At 38.8% G+C, this 17,537-nt stretch overlaps 1 protein-coding gene across 1 annotated transcript; it reads right to left on the reverse strand.

Annotated features, from left to right (window-relative positions):
* Window positions 6,707-12,594, reverse strand: LOC109849294 (myosin-binding protein 1-like). The gene is made up of 4 exons (XM_020419103.1): window positions 12,243-12,594; window positions 11,139-11,858; window positions 9,703-11,023; window positions 6,707-7,169 (listed from the first exon to the last, which is right to left on the reverse strand). The coding sequence occupies exons 2-3, from the start codon at window positions 11,824-11,826 to the stop codon at window positions 9,726-9,728; spliced, it is 1,986 nt and encodes a 661-aa protein (XP_020274692.1). The 5' UTR covers window positions 11,827-11,858; window positions 12,243-12,594; the 3' UTR covers window positions 6,707-7,169; window positions 9,703-9,725.

A 17,537-nucleotide genomic window follows, 5' to 3' on the forward strand; every position in this document is an offset into this window, starting at 1 on the left:
CAAGTGGTTCGGCCCAAAGCCAGATCACCAGAAGATGACTCGACGGTCGAGCCACCATTTGGTGGCCGGACCAGGCCGAGCCACCGGGTGACAATCGGTCAGATTTGATGATTTGTTGGTTTTGACGGCTTTTCTTAGGATTTGTTTGTTCCTAAGCGTTCCAACTGATCTGATACTATGGTTAATCAGTTCTTAACTGAAGATAAGGAAGAATCACTCGTTCTTATCCAAATACTCGCTTCTGAAGCTTATAAATACGAGCTCGGGTGCTCATTTCTCAAGGGAGGACATCAAGAGGGTGAAGCGCTGCCGAATTGGAGAGTGGAGATACGAATTTATAGCAAGGGTTAGCAGATCTTGACGATCTCCTGTGCATAAAGAGTGTAGTTCAAGAGATCTGAGACCCGTCCCCTATTCCTCCAGATTTAAGCTTGGTCTTAAATCTCGAGAAGAGCCGTAATCTCGCTTGGTCAAGATTATCGCTGCAGCGATTACTTCCTTCGTGAAGTAAGAGCTTTGGTCACTAATCTGTTAACCGGATCTGATCCGTGGCGGTCCACGGATATTAACGTCCCCGACACAGGAAAAGTTCACACGCAAGCAGCAGGAGATAAACGTCTGTTGCGCTGTTTGACAAGAGTTGTAATCTTTATTTTCATTATGTAAAGGAGATCTTATAAAAAGATCGACTTTCTTTCTTTTTTGAACTTATTGTAATGGTTGAAATTGTAATGAGTTCGTCACCAATGAAAATATTAACTTTTGACCCAAATACGAACCTTGCCGTCGCTGTCGTCGGATAGTCCCTCGCCGGAGCCCTTCTCGACGCCGCGTTCTACCCGTGCTCAGATCAGATCCACATCGCACCGTCAACTTCGATTCGTTCGCCACACCGAGGCAAGATCCTTTTATTGTTGACTCGTATTTCTAATTTTTAGATATATTATGAATTAATGCTTCGATTAGACTGTGATTTGATTATGCTACAGTATGAAAATTTTGATAACTGCGTGGGTTTGTTGATGGTTGATATTAATAATGATATTAGGATAAGTAATTTAAAGGAATAAATTATTTTGTGTAAAAGTGGTTATTTTGAGATGTTTGGAATTATCATGATGAGAAAAGAATTTTATTTAGAAAATAGGTTAGTTTTGAATAGTTATTAAGATAGATAATTTAAAATTATTTATTTTGGAAAATAGGTCATTTTGAGTTGTTAAGTTATTTTGGCCAAAAGAATTATGTTTTTGATAATTATGACGATTTAAAAGAATTTATTTAAAAAAAATATTTATTTTGGATAACAAGATATTGATGGAACCAGACTGTATGCATGTTTTACTGATTCACGATTACATTTCATGTTTGTGATTATTTTACTGTATTTGACATGTCTGCTTTTATTGTTCCTAATTGTATTGAGAACCGTTAGTAGTTCATGTCCTTAATTGCCTAGCGTGTCGTGTACAAGACCATAATACATGTGTATTGTTGACTTAGAAAACGAGAAGAGTTGGGATAGGAAAGTCCATGTTCATGTTATCGGATATGTTTATTGTTTATTTCCAGGCTCGCACCAGTGAATCGTTTTGCACTGGGGTGGGTCTGAGGAGCAGTGATCGGATGTGTTTATTGTTTATTTCCAGGCTCGCACCAGTGAATTGTTTCGCACTGGGGTGGGTTTGAGGAGCGGTGATATTATGATTACTGATTATTTCCAGGCTCGCAACAGTGAATCGTTTCGCACTGGGGCGGGTCTGAGGTACTAGTGAGATGTGGTTGTTAACCTGATATCCGATAATGTGAACCTTGACTCTATGTGAGATGTGAACCAGTGACCTATTATAGGATGGCTATTTATATGACCTCGTTTCATGGCTAGGTATGATTTCTTGTGAGAGATAGTCCAGTTGTGTTTCTTTTCATACATAGATCGGGATTAATATTTAATTATTTATAATTCGAGACATATGGTATATACATGAGGGTTTCCTTGTTTGGATTATTTCGCTCAACGTACTACGTCTCGAGTTATAGATTTTTAAGTATTAATTTTATCTAGTTGTATGACCTTGTGACTTGTATGATTGTTCTGATCGCTAGCTGCACGACCTCATTACCTGTTCGATTTTTGGATTCTTCTAATTATCATGTTTTAGTAGTGTTATTGCAAGTGGACTTTGTTGGATTACCAGTTGCACGTTCTTTTGTCATTTTTGTTATCGTATCGTTTTCCGCTTGGGTTTTCGTTCGTTCTTTTCTTTTGTGGGGTCTTGCCGTGTGCCATGCACGCTAACGTACACCTGTTTTCTCTGGTGTACGTCAGACTTAGAGAGAGAACATGTCCAGCTTAGAGATACGTCAGAGCCAGGATATTCTCAGTAGGAGTACCCTGTAGATGGAGCAGAAGAATGAGTCGAAGCCTGTTTCTTTCCATTTATTAGTTGATGGTTCTGTTTACTCTTGTAGTACTTCCCATTTCAGTTTGAACGATGTATTATATTTCTCTAGTATTCATTTGTTAATTTTGTATAAGGGCATGTTTGACCCATATTTTTATGTCTCGGATGTTATCCCATTTGTGATATGATATTTCTTTATTCTGAAGTTGTCTATTATATTCTTGCTGATTGTGATCGGAGACATGTGACTTCGTATTGTATTTATTTCCAGACGCTTAGCGTATTGGATTGAGAAGAAAAGAAAAGAAAAAATGATAGTGTATATTTCTTCTCAATCTAATATGTCGCGGGCTTGTTCACGTTCTGATTCCCGGGTTTTTTGGGAAGCGAGGCGTAACATGCTAAGAAGGACCCAAAGTAGAAAGCGGTTATGCACGAGGAGCTAGGGGATCTTGAGAAGAACCGTACTTGAGAGTTAGTAAAACTACCAAGAGGGAAGAAAGCAGTTGGATGCAAGTGGGTTTTCACTATGAAGCAGAATCCAGATGGATAGGTTGAGCGCTACAAGGCTCGTCTGGTGGCAAAATGGTACAATCAAACATATGACATCGACTATGATGAGACTTTTGCACCGGTAGCGAAGATGAGCACTGTTCGGACCTTGATTTCTCTGGTAATAAATGGTGGATGGAAGCTACACCAACTAAATGTGATGAATGTATTTCTTCATGGAGATCTAGTGGAAGGGGTATACATGGAGATACCACCAGGATTCGATACAGATCAGACAATGGGCAAGGTCTGTAAATTGAAGAAGTCTTTCTGTGAGCTGAAGCAGTCTCCTCGTACATGGTTCGACAGATTCAGACGGGCTATGATAGGTATGGGGTATCAGCAGATTAACGTCGATCATACCGTGTTCTTTCGACAGAATGGAGGCCACATTACCATGCTTACGGTATATGTGAATGATATGATTATTACAGGGGATGATGAGAAGGAGATTGCCCAACTCAAAGTGAGACTGTGTAAGAAATTCGAGGTGAAAGATCTTGGCTTGTTTCGATACTTTCTTGGAATAGAGATAGCTCGAGGAGTGGAGGGGATTGTCCTATCCCAAATGAAGTATGCACTGAATCTTCTCAAAGAGACAGGGATGTTAGGGTGCAAACCTGCAACTACACCGATCGACCAGAAGTTCAAACTGGGTGCTGAGGCTGGAGAACCAGTTGATTGTGACAGATACCAGAGGCTGATGGGCAGGTTGATCTATTTGAGTCACACACGTCCCGATATCTCTTTTGCAGTGAGCATGGTGAGTGGCTACATGCATGATCCGAGGAAGGGTCATATGGACGCAGTGTACCAGATTCCGAGGCATTCGAATGCCCCCGGAAAAGGGTTGATATTCAGGAAGAATGAACATGTGAGCATTGAGGGTTACTGTGACTCTGATTAGGCTAGCTGTGCTGATGACAGGAGGTCCACCTCAGGATACTGCATCTTTATAGGAGGTAACTTGGTCTCGTGGTGGAGCAAGAAGCAGTCAGTGGTGGCAAGATCGACAGCTGAAGCAGAGTATAGAGCTATGACCTGGGAGTTACGGAGTTATTGTGGTTGAAGAGTATGCTGGTGGAGCTGAAGCTGGATCAAGGAGCAAAGATAAAACTGTGGTGTGATAACAAGTCAGCCATCAGTATCGCCAACAACCCAGTACAGCATGATAGAACCAAACACATCGAGATAGATAGGTTCTTCATCAAAGAGAAGTTAGATAGTGGACTACTGGAGTTAAGTCATGTTCCAACTAAGGACCAGGCAGCAGACTGTCTGACTAAGGGACTTAGCTCAGTAGATATGATTAGAGGATGTGACAAGATGGGCTTAGTGGATATCTTTCGCCCATCTTGAGGAGAAGTGTTGACATATTAATATATCTAGGGGGTTATTTGTAAGTTGTTTTTGTAGGGGCCTATATAAGCCCAAGTTATCTCAACAATAAGATTAGGGTTTTCTCTATTTTCCTCAAATTCCATGCATGAATTAATTACCTTTATTGCACTATCAGTTTGTAGCCAGATTGAGGAAGATTCCTGTTGAATTCTGAATCCTGAAACAACTTGATAAAATCTGAATCCCTTCCTCTCTATTAACATATTCATAAAACAAGAATGATCTCTGAGCATATAAATAACAGAATTTATTTGACACATCAATAGTTCACATACAATCATATGATAAGGGTAAATGGTCATGGAAGGTATTGATAGCTTATATACCTGCAAATTTAGCAGAACTTTTTTCCTTAATGTGGGTTGATGGTGGATGCCATTCATATAGGTAATCTAGCAGAACTTTCTTTCTGCTATTCTGTAATAACTTTGAAATTGAGAGGGTTGTCGCTGGTTACAAAAGATAAGGGTATATGGTCATGGAAGGTATTGATAGCTTATATACCTGCAAATTTACCTTTTAAATCTAAATGGCAAGGCCGTCTCCTTCTCATAGTCATTTTAGCCAAGAATTTTACTGAAAAATTTTCAGCATTGGCAGCAGGTAGATAGATCTAGGCAATTGTTTTGTCGAACTCCTTGAATTATGGTCCACTATGACCCGTGCTATTGTGGAAATGCTTGGATGGTGTAATGATAAATATTGTCACATGATGCATATACATTTGGAATATTTAAGATGCTTGGATAATGGGTGATGATTATTGTTAAAAGACCGTGTTTACATTGGAGGTTCTGTTACGATTATCGATATTTTGTTGAGCTATGTAAATGCTTAGCAGGTTCTCTTTTCAACTGAGGTGTTTGCTGAGAAAGCACTAGGATTGCATGTATAGCTTTCTTGTTTTAAAAAAAGAAAAGAAAAATTCTGCAGGAGACTGTACAAGCTCAATGACCAATAACAGTGTTCCGTCTATTCTCTCCTGTATTTCTTCACATACTGCCACTATTCTTAATTTGTTGATTCCAAAAGTTCTCGAGATATTGTGTTCACCTTCTTTCATGTCTTCTCTTTTTCTCCCCTCCATCATTTTGCAGTGGGGATATGTTGTGGTCACAACTCCTAATGGCGTTTTGGATCATGAGGAAGCCATCAAGCAAAATGTTGGTGGTCAAGTTCTTGGATATTTCCATTGAAGGGATGGGATCCTTCTGTCTCTGATAGCTTGAAATTATGGCAACAATTGCAGTTTTTCCTTCAACAGAGTGGCTTCTTTTTGGTATGCTATCGTCTTGTATTGCTCTCTCCTAAGGAAATCAGATTTCTTTTATGTGCAACAGGAAGCAGTAGCTAACAGGAGTCGGTGAAACACAGACACTAGCTTCGTGAAAAGCTTACAAGTGATGGGTTTTGTTTAAAGATAGTACAACTGTTTCTTTGATACGTCTTGTGGGCTACCGCGGTCTTCTGCTTTATCGCTGCAATAAGCTTGAAATATATATTTCATCGTGTAACATTAATGAAAATGGCTGTTTATGTGATAGGATAATGCTGATGCAAAAATGCTCACTAACAAATAAGCTATTGACTGCGAGTAAGCGAGTAAGGGTATGCCACTTGCAGTTGTTTTAATTATTGTTAGCAAGGTTTGCTGTTGCATTTGATAGCTATCCCTTTTGTCTATAGGCTCTGATGAAAAAGAAATTGTTGAAAAGTGCTTTATGCACTCTCTCTTCGCCTCCAAAGTTTCGACACCCCAAACTACTGATAATAATGTCACACTAACTATCGTTAGGATTAAAGAGAATTTGTAGAATGTTTTATTGTGAATCTGATGAAACAATAGCTTGGCATGCAATCAGATTGAGCTTCAACGAGAGGCTCTGCATTTGTTCACATCTAGCGTTATCATCGCTTCTTCTAAGAAGCAGCCTGTGGGTTTGAGGGTTGGCTGAGGACTTCACCTGAGGGAGGGATAAAAAAGAAGAAAAAGGCAATGTGGTCATCGAACTTTCTTCAGATTCGAGCCATTTCAACTCAACATCTATGCCGCAATATAGCTGGAGCTGCTACACCACTGCTCATTGTCTGCTCCATGCATGCTCCATGGGCTAGAAACAAAATATCAACGGAAGAAATTTTACCTTCCACACAACTATCTTAACTGTGTGTTGCCTATATTAATCATCAACTTCATGTATACGTTACAGGGTTACTTACACAGTGCCTATGAAACTTGCGGGGTAATACAGACATATATATATATGCCAGGCTACTAGGTTTCACAAAGCCTAGATGTTATTAGCAGCAATAGACATTACAAAGGAAGTACTAGGAAATCAGCAGAATAAAAACCTTGATAAAGTATTTCATACCGTATATCATCACACATGATCTTCAAGGAAGGTATATCATCATACACACTGTGCTAAATCAAATGCTATACAATTAAAGCATCAACCCCTTTCACAGCAAGTATACAAAACAAAGCAAATGGCTCTACAGCTACTTTTGCTCTTCATCACTCAATTCCACAAGGGAAAATAGAAAATCAGTGGAAAATCAAAATACAAGCAAACAAATTGCTAAAAGAATAAAACAAACAAAACTAATAAGTGTATGGAAAGTGGAGGAAGAAGACACTCGTCAAACCAACTTTTAGTAACTAGGAATTCATGTTGTTGTCTGTACAACTCTTCGCGGGTCCTTATTTCTTTTACAGTTTGGACTCCAATTTATCAAATGTGACAAGATCCAGCTGCAGAGTCATAATCGGTGTCAAGTTCTGCATTATTATACCTGGGATTTTACCTGGAACAATGACAAATTTAAATCAATTAAGTACAGTCATGTAAAGAATGGCAATAATAATAACAAAATATTAGAGAACTGAAGCTATTTTCTTTCCTTTTTTTAATTTTTATTTTTTTACCCTTTTGGTTTACAGTTTGGACTTCAGAAACAGCGATAACAATATCTGATGGAAGATCTTCATCCCTAATATTGGCCTTTAGGCTCGTAACAAAATTTGCTTACCACCCCTTAAAATAACACTGGAGGGTGTTATCTTTTTTCTTAGCGCGCACACACAGAGAGAGAGAAAAAAAAAGCACTTTTACATCATTAACGTCCAAAGCTGCCTAACCAACCCACATGAGTTGAAGACCAGCTTATAAAAAGTAAAGACACAGAAGGTAATCAGGGATAAAAAAAGATACTGGGAGGTTTCTGGCTCATACATGTTGAGCTTTCAAATTGAACAGTTCAGCAGCCAGCAGGTCTAATACATGAAATTATGATCGGGAAGCATCCAATTTACTTGATATTGAATTATGTTTTTTTTTTCAAAGAACACTATCAGAAACAGTGGCATTTGTATGCACTGCATTTTATCATCTCGCTAGAGTTGCAAGTGGCCTTGGACCCAAGACAACCTACCCAACCATACTATAATGCAGTGTACAGAAGAAGTGACTCACAGGAAAGCCCCGCGAATTGATGACAATGTAAGACGGTTTATCTTAGTGTACTCATCATTGTATCTGTGAGTACGCCTCCTTCCCTGCTAAATATATGTGAACGCACATATATATGAAGGTACATTTGTGTGTGTGTACATACATATTTTATATACACACATATACACGTGTACATACATGTGTATATGTGTAACTGCCTGTATTCTCATTTTGGCTATCTGAGCCCTAGTAGTTTTCATAACAAGTGCTTTAGTAGCCTTTTATTGCAGATGTCAGAGCTATCTCCGTCTATTCTCCATCATGCTAACTTCTGGACACTGTAGATGTTTCTCATCATATCTTATACAATGTTGCCCTTCGTATATCAGAGCTTTCTCATTCCAACTTCACTCAAATTCTTGCGGGAGAAGGTGCGTGCTTACTTTACTCCTGTTGCCATGAAACATATGCCTGATTTGAATGCTGGACCTGATGGTATACTTTCAGTGGTATCATTAATTGCTTTTAGTTAAGCTTGACATGCAAACTTTACATCAGAGTTTTCCTTCAAATTTCATGTTTCATTTATCATGGAAATGCAACAACTAATACCGGGTATGGATAAACCATGAAGACAGTAAGAAGAAAACAAAGGATGCAAGATTCCCAACTTCTTACTCTTCTTCATCTACAAACATAGTCTTTTAAAAGGTATCTTAAACTGGGTAGAGAAAAACAATGAAGGCAATAAGAAGAAAACAAAGATGCAAGATTTCCTCATATTGCAGTTCATCTATAAGTAGTCTTTTAAAAGGCAATTCCGTGGTCTGCAATGCACCTGATATAGTCGATGATACTTTATAAAACTGGTCCTTGCATTTTGCACAGAATTTCCTCATAGTTCCTTTTTTCAATCTATACAATATTTTCTTCAAATTCTCCGTTGAGACCTACTTTAATTGTTTCTCATACGTCTTAACAGGCTCAGGCTGTGCTTTTACTTTATAAAACTGGTCCTCACATTTTGAGGAGAATTTGCTCATATTTCATTTTTCTCAATCTATAAAATGTTTGCTTAACATTCTTTGTTGTGACCTATCAAACTTTTAAAATTTTTTCATTATGTATAATCATCTGGCCTCTTACCCTACAAAACTGGTCCAGACATTTTGGGCGAGAATTTCATCCTATTTCCTTTTTCTCAGGCAATAGAGTGTTTGCTTCACATTCTTTGTTGAAGACCTACTTAAATTTTTAAAAGTTTCACATAATATCTTGTAAGCTGGTTTTTACAGATGATCGCCCAAAGGTACCATCATATTATGTTGTTACCTCTAAAAAACATCAAAAGCTACACTATAAACTTGAGGTCCTATACGAAAAAATTCTAACAACAAAACATAAAGGAAAATTTTGACTTATTATGGGCTTAAAATAGCAAGAAATATAGGTGTACTCCATCTTCCTACAGAAAGCATGGGCCACTCTGTTTCAGAAATAAATCTTTCTTCTTTTTTATTTTTCCTGGTAAAGAAAGTTATCCTCTTAACATATATCTTTAACCAAACATATTTGAACTCCATAAAGTCATAGGTTGAACTCATCACTCTTGAGATGCAATGTCCTGTATAGAATTCAAAAATGCACAAAAGTTAAGAGTAACAAGTACGACCAGCCTAACATATTGCTGATAATCACAATTTACATCAAATTGGAAAATATACTGTCAGTTGTAATTGTAAGTGATAATTCAGCGAAGTGATAGAAGTTTTTTCCTACAACTATTCCAACACATTACAAGTTAAAAGAGCAATTCAACTAAATGAAGTAAGACTAGTTGAAAAGTTTATAACGTAAAACACAATAGGTCATATTAGGAAGATTACCTGTGAGATAAGAACATGAAGGTTCATGCCACATTATGTTCTCTTAGTGTGATCCCAATTTTCCGTAATTCTTGTAGGTGACAAGCAATCTCTTGAATATATTGTACCCCATCATAGCCATTTCTAAGTGTGTTAACAATGTTTTCAAGAAACCCACTATCTGCTTCTAGATCCTTCAACCTCTCGTTTAATCGTGAAACTTCATTTAAAAGGGCTGCTAAATTACTCGAGGTTCGGTTTAGATACTCATCAGCGTTACTAGAATCTGAAGGTATTAAAGCTTCTCTACGGTTTTTTTCGATACTTTCATCTCTGTATGATATACCAAGATACCCATCTTCTTCAGTACCAGCTGAAGAAACATCAACCTGCATCCCACTGTTGGAGAACAAATTAAGTCTTCTCTCCAACCTCTTCAAGCGGTCTGAAATATAAGCCTTCTCATCTTCAAAACCAATCAAGAGGTTCCCGTAAATATCTGATTTTCTCTGATCAAACTTGTCAGAAACTCGGGATATCTTCCTTTCATATTCAGTTGCCTTTGCATCACCAGAAGTTTCCAAAACACTGTCCACCACTATTTTGTTACCAAAACGCTTCTTGCAGCATTGAAGTTCAGCTTCAACATCTTGTATCTCTTTCTCTCTTTTAGCAAGCAGCTCATTTGAGTATTGAAGCGATTCTTGGTCATATTCTGCTTGTTCTTCCATCATTCTCTGATATTGCAAAGCCTCCATTTGTATTGCAGCCTTTTCCTCCTGTAACCTGGTAATCATGGCCAGTGCTTGATTCGCTGCAACTGCTGAAGCACTCCGCTCCTCTTCCAATTCCTTATACAGAAGATGCATGGACTTCCTATCTAACTCAACCTGTCTCTTCAACCGATCTATGGGACTTAATCCCTCAATTTCACCAACCGTACTCCCATCAAGTGACTCAAAACCAGACTCATTTCTGTCAATAGAAAGCCTCTTTGTAATGTTCTGCAATATAACCGAGCTAGAAGCATCAGAAAATTTCAAATCATCTCCTTGCCCCTGAACTCTAGGACTAGGAGTCAACTCTCTCCAGGGGCTATCAAGCCCTCGAGCAGCAGAAAAGTGTGATATTAGTATCCTTAGATCTTCATAGGCTCTAGAAGAATCACGGCCCGTGATTACTTCGCTAACTGTAGGGGATCTCAAGCTTCCCTTACTATTGGTAGCAAGCTTGTAAGCATCATCTAGATCCATCTGAATGGGGACAGATGGAACAGTATCCCTCGTAATTTGACTTGTGGAAATAGTTGAAGCAGATTCACTGCAATTCTTAGAACCATTTACTGGAAAACAGAACAGTCTAGAGAAGAATCAGAAAATAAAAAAATAAAAAAATAAAAAATGGAAAATATGACTAATCTGCGGTGACAAAAAAATAAAAATAAAAGACAAGCTCACATTTCACATGTGAAAATTCTGAAGCATCTTTTTGGGATACGTTTTTGTTCCAGTTGGTTTCGTCTGTGTCATTGGTTACAGCATCAGTGGATGCAGAAGATGCATCGCGAGCCTCATGAACATGCACTAGTTGATCTCCTTTGATGGGCAAAGAGGACTCAGGCTCACTAGTAGTTGGCTGAATCAACTTATCCACGGCTGTACCATCTGATAGAGGCATTGACAAATTATCGGGTATAATGGCAGCATGCTCTGAGCTTAGACATCGATCTTCATGGTCTTCCTTGAGGTCATGAGCTAGATGATTTCCATCAGCATCATCTGAAAATGGGTTTTCTGACTCAGAGTCAGAGGTGACCTTAACTCCATTATGTCCTTCATACATTTTATTGCCCTCAGCATGGCTTACATCACAATGAGACAAAGAAGAGATCTCTGATTTATGAGAACCACAAATTAAACCCCAATAGAACCTTGGTTCCCCATCACCAAAAATATGATCCAGCCTTGAGCACACCAAGCAAGGAGTTTGTAGTTCACAATAACGAGCAAATTTTGTGACGAGGAACGAAAAAAGGGCATTGAGAAACAACAGTAGCATCAGTAACCATTCGAAGACAGCGGAGGATAGAACTGATAGTAATGGGAAAGAACCCTTCTGCCCGCCAATATGACACCCTGAAGGCATCGGAACGAATTCCCCCGAAACTGAATTTGATTCTGAAATTTCAAAACATCGTTAATCTAAGAACACAAACAGCTACTCGAGATAAAGAGGAAACAAATCATGCTTGTATTCAGGTACAAAATCCCCCCCTTTTTTCCTTTTCTACAGAGGTGGCTTTGATTAGAGGACTGATAACTAAAAAGAAGTAGTGATCAACAATAACCTATTAAAAATTGATTACCTACTTAACTTCATTGAAGAGCTTACAGACAGCAAAATGAACTAAAACAAACAATCAAAAATGAGAAAAGCAGGAACTTTGGGTGATCACAAAATTTATTGCTCAACTCAAATCCCTGCCCAACTCCCAAATTCAATAAATCAGACAAGGATCAGACCATCTAAGCATAACTATTTAGAAAGAAAAGTCAACTTACCCAAAATTACGCTTAAGAATCGAATTAAGAACAGCGCAAAGCTTCGAAATTTGTCGAACAACTAGCAATTGAGGAGAGGAGAGATCGAGCGCTAGGGTTTGAAAACAGGAGCAACAGATGACTGGAGCTTTTTAATGGTTGAGCGCTGGGTCTCAGCTGCGTGTCCTTCACAATTACATTTTAAAAGCTGACGTCGACAGGCAAAGTCGGCTGGAATCGCAGATAACGACACGATTTCCAACTGAAGCCTTAAATTTTCTGGTAAACAAAATTTCAACTATTTACAGCAAAATTTTCATGAAAAAAAAAAATTTGGCTGAACAATTTGCGAGATTAAAGGGTTTTGAGAACATGAAATTTCAAAAACCATTGATTTCCTTTTGGAAATATAACAGAAAAAAGTAAGACTCTAATTGACTGATAGGATATTCTTATTCTTTCAAATTCTAATCTAAGTTATGAAAAGGCTTACTTGCACTTAAATATCCTATACGGCTATACTATCCCCTATTTTGTGCTTATATACCTTCACTTGTTTTAGGCAGTAATTATATACCCTAAGGCCTTGTTTGTCAAAGGGTTAAAAAAAAAGATTAAGGAGAAGGGTTAACTTAGTTAATCTATCGTGAATGGTTAAAAATATTCTTATTCTGTTTAGATTCGATAGTTAAATCAAGGGGCTAAGTCTTTTGTGTTTGGCGAATGAAGAAGGGCTAAGGAGATTAATCTCTTTTTTTTTTAAATACCACTTTTGCCTTTACTGAAAATTTATAAATAATTGTCTCATTAAAATAAAAGGAGCTTGAATTTATGAAAATTTATAAATAATTGCATGTTCTGCTTGTTGGCATCCAATAATACCAATTCGCAATAATCAATAAGATATGAACATAAAACTTTGGGTTGAATTAAAATAATAGCAAGTATAGGCTAGTAGAAAGGGGAAACTTATATGTTTTCAATTGTTTAAATGAGCCAAGATTGTCAAGCATATTCTTAAAATAAGCATATGTTTTTACAACATAAGATGAGTAAGCTCAATTATTAAAATAAGCTTATGTTTTTATTCAGTTGTTAGGCATTCGTTGTTTCAGGCAACATATATTATTGTGATATATTACTGTATATTCTAGAAATTCCAGGTCTAGCAAGCTTGATAAATACCTCTTAATAGATAATAATAATATAGAAATGATCACAAATTATATTTTACTTGAGTCTAAAATGCTTTACCCAAACTTCCAACGTAAGCCTCAGTCTCATTTCTCGCGCTCCTCTCTCTCTCTCTCTCTCTCTCTCTCTCTCTCTCTCTCTCTCTCTCTCTCCTCGAAAAAAGCCCTAGAAATTAGGGCAAACAGAGAAGGAGAGAGTCGATCATGGCGAGATCCTCTGGTTCTTCTTCGTCGCTCTTCTCCTCCCTCCTCTACTTCGGCCTCTCCATCACTCCTTTATTCTTCCTCTCTACCAGCGAGGAAACCCCTTTCAGAGGTAATTTCTAGGGCCTTGATATTGTGCGCAGTGGAAATTTCGGCAGCACCTCTGGTGCTCGACAAGAGAGTAGATCTCAACTAAATCTCTGTTTCACAAAGAAAATAAAAACCGAAAGTAAAATATCTCAACAAAGTGGGATATCAGCTCTTCCTCTCATCAGTTCTAGGACTGACATGTCGAGGGAACCTAAACAAACTATTACAAATCATGACACAAACAATCAATTTTAACGTGGTTCGGCAAGTTGCATACGTCCACGTGACAAGGAGGGGGGAGATCTACTATTAGAGGGAAAGAAAATACAAATATGGTTTACAATCACACAATATCTCATAAATAAAACCCTCAAACAATCTCTTGAATCTCTCACAATTTCTCTCTCAAAAGGGATGCACAAGCCCTCACAAAGTCGGCACGGAAGACTGCTCAAGATCTTCTCTCAAAGTTGGCTCCTCTGCTTTTTGCGTTCTCCCTTTGCCTCTGTCAATTTTTCTCCTTGCACATAACCCTAGGAACTGCTACAAAAAACTATATATATCATATCAATTTGGGTGGCCCCCACATGCTTAGGCCTCCCACGCGGAAACGAAGCTGCTGAACGTGGGTGTGGCTACATTTATAGCTTCAATATTCGGGTCGTGGTCTCCACGCGGTTTGCTTTGCTTTTGCTGCTCTCCGCTATCTCTTCACGCGTTCGTTGATGGAGTAGTTTCGCACACGTGGGTGGCCCCCACGTCATCCCCACTTCGTTCGTTCACAGCCCCCACGTCGTCTCGTCCCCACTTCGTTCATAATTCTCCACCTCGGTAAAGTTTTCCCAAAACTGAGCCGACACCAACCAAACCAAATGTCTCACTTGTTGCGTCCAGTATGAAGTAAAACAATTCACGACAACGGACTAAATCCACAAGAAGTCGAGAACTCAAATGAGAATGCAAACACTCCCAAATGTCGGTATCAACTCACCAAATCGGCTGCATTATAAAGACTGCCTACGTATCCTCTTGCCCAAGGAATTAAGCCACATGTAGTTCACCCAAATGGCCGCGAACGACCTCAATCCAATAGAAGAGTTTGCAACCCTTCTCTAATACCATCAACTCTGCGGCTGATAGCACCTCCAATGGCCTCAAAGTGTAACGAATCAAACACCTCCACCTGAGGGCTGATAGCACCTCCAATGGCCTCAAAGTGTAACGAATCAAACACCTCCACCTGAGGTGAACCAATTGTCATATCCAAACTACATCTATCAACTGCACTCGAATCAAAACTCAACTCATCATCTGTATCCATAACCAATTGATCCCCAAGCTGTGTCACCTCAACTAGAATCCCAAACAATACAGAATGATCTGGAGTATGTGGAGTAATCTCCACCCAATGTGAAGTAGCATCACTCTCCACCTGTTGTGATACATCTATGATCTGTCCAAAACTCTCCACCTGTTGAGAGTTAATAGGCTCCCTCATCGAAGCCTCATCCAATGTGACATTAACAGACCAAATATCCAATTGAGTTTTACCTCCAATCACAGCAGTTGACAACTCTTTAATAGGATGATCCAAATATGTCGAAGCCTCAGTCCAGAAACTCTTATGCACACCATTGCTTGACAACAAACACCGATCTTCCTCCAGCAAGGCACAGTTCTCCAAATTTGTCACCCTATCTAGTTTCTCCAAGATTTCTTTTCCAACAAAGTGTCTCAAAATGTCATGAGCTCGGCTCCAAAACAGAAACAGGTCCATGTTGTACCTCTCACGAAAACCTGAATGAAGTACCTTCACTTTTCTGCCAATCTCACACTTCTTCAATCTGTTGGAGACTACTAGGAATTTATCCAAATGGGATTTAGTTGCAACCCAAACACGCCTAGAACAGCCACCAACAAAGAAAACCAAACATCTATTTCCTCTCCCAATGATGTCTCCTTGGAAGGCCCCCAAACATCCACGTGAACCCCATCTGAAAGACCATCCGTGCGGTGAATAGAGGTGCCAAACTTCACCTTGGTCTTCTTGCTCACATCAAAGTGTTCACTGGATTTTAAATTGTAGGTCAATGCACCCATCTCTAAATCAATACTGGAATGACTAAGCCCAAATGTAACAGTCTAGTCGAATCAACAGAAGTCGTCTGCTCTCTACCTGTCACTGTATCTCCAATCAAATAGTACAGGTTATTCCTCCTGACACCCTTCATCGCAATCAAAGAGTCTTCCACGATCTCGAGAACCATGTCCTCAACACGAACCTTCAGACCCTCTCCAACCAAGAGAACCATGTCCTCAACACGAACCTTCAGACCCTCTCCAACCAAAGCTCCAATTGAGATCAAGTTCTTTCTCAAGGAAGGGACATATCTCACATCATAGACCCTCTCCAACCAAAGCTCCAATTGAGATCAAGTTCTTTCTCAAGGAAGGGACATATCTCACATCATATAACTCTCTAACAGTCCCATCAAACATCTTGATGCGAATGTTGGACCCTAGAGGGGGGTGATTAGGGTCTTGAGGCAATAATAGTGCAATAAAAATTATGACAAGAAATACACCACAAAATGAAAAGCTAAAGTAAAAGAGATAAGGTAAGAAATTGTTATCCAAGTGACGCGTGATATGTTCACGAGGTTCGGTCCGCTGATCTACGTCCCCGCTCCCCACTCTCGATGAGAATCCACTACACAACCCGGTTTGGAAGCTAGAACTTCTTCTACACAATTATCTCCATGAGATCTCACACCCACACAATTGATCTCCACGAGATTTAGCTCACAACAATAGTAAATGATGTAAAATCTCTCTCTTTATAGTAGCCCTATGGCAAGGAGAAAGGTTGCACTTGAAGATTGAGATGTGAACTTAGAAAACAGTGAAGAACGGGAATGAAAAATTAGGCTCTTTTGAAAACAGTAAACAAAACACAAAGGATTTGCAATGAGCTTAGGTTGTCTGAAGAAGAGGGATATGAGGGTTTAAATAGGAAGAAGAACAGCAGCCAAAACCCCCAACCAAATCTCCTAAAAATCAGAGAATCGGATTTTCTGATTCTGTACCAAAAAAACCGTTGGGCGATCGGCGGTCGACCGTGAGAATTTTATGGTCAACCGCGTAGGTTTTCAAAGCTGAGAAAAGTTTCTGTAAAGGCTACGGTCGACCATCACGGTCGACCGTGAGAACTCCAGAAAGTTTCTGTAATCAGTTCGGTCGACCATGACGGTCGACCACAGGAAGTCCCGAGCTCTCTGTAATAGAGGCGGTCGACCGTCACGGTCGACCGCACATGTTTCTGTTGGCTCTTGAGGGAAATACACTGACACGGTCGACTGTGGTGGTCGATCGTGAACTAACATAGCTGATACATGTTTTTAAAAACTGTTTTTGACACTTTAGAAAATTTGTAAAAATACTCAAATGATTTCTAAAATTTGTATAACTTTGTAAAATATTTTTATCACTAAAAACAAATTGTTTTAAAAAGGAATTTTGCGAATAGGTCCTTATACTTGTGAAAACCCATATTTTGATAAAACCGTCAAAACTATGAGTATGAAAATATATGTGTGATATCCCAATAGCTTTAAATAAAATCTATAACTACTTGCCTACATTTTAGCACTAGAGAGAAAATAAAAATAAAAAATATCTCTCACATAGAAATATATTTCTTGAGTCTTGATATTACTTTAGAATTGATGAAGCTTCTCATAGCGTTTAGTGTTCTTGATAAACATTGCTTCATCACTTTGCCTCCTCCTCCTTTAGATAACGTCGTTATAGCTCATATTTCACCCTAATC

Source organism: Asparagus officinalis, chromosome 7 (assembly GCF_001876935.1).
Source record: "Asparagus officinalis chromosome 7, Aspof.V1, whole genome shotgun sequence".
In the NCBI taxonomy this organism is placed as follows: Eukaryota; Viridiplantae; Streptophyta; class Magnoliopsida; order Asparagales; family Asparagaceae; genus Asparagus; species Asparagus officinalis.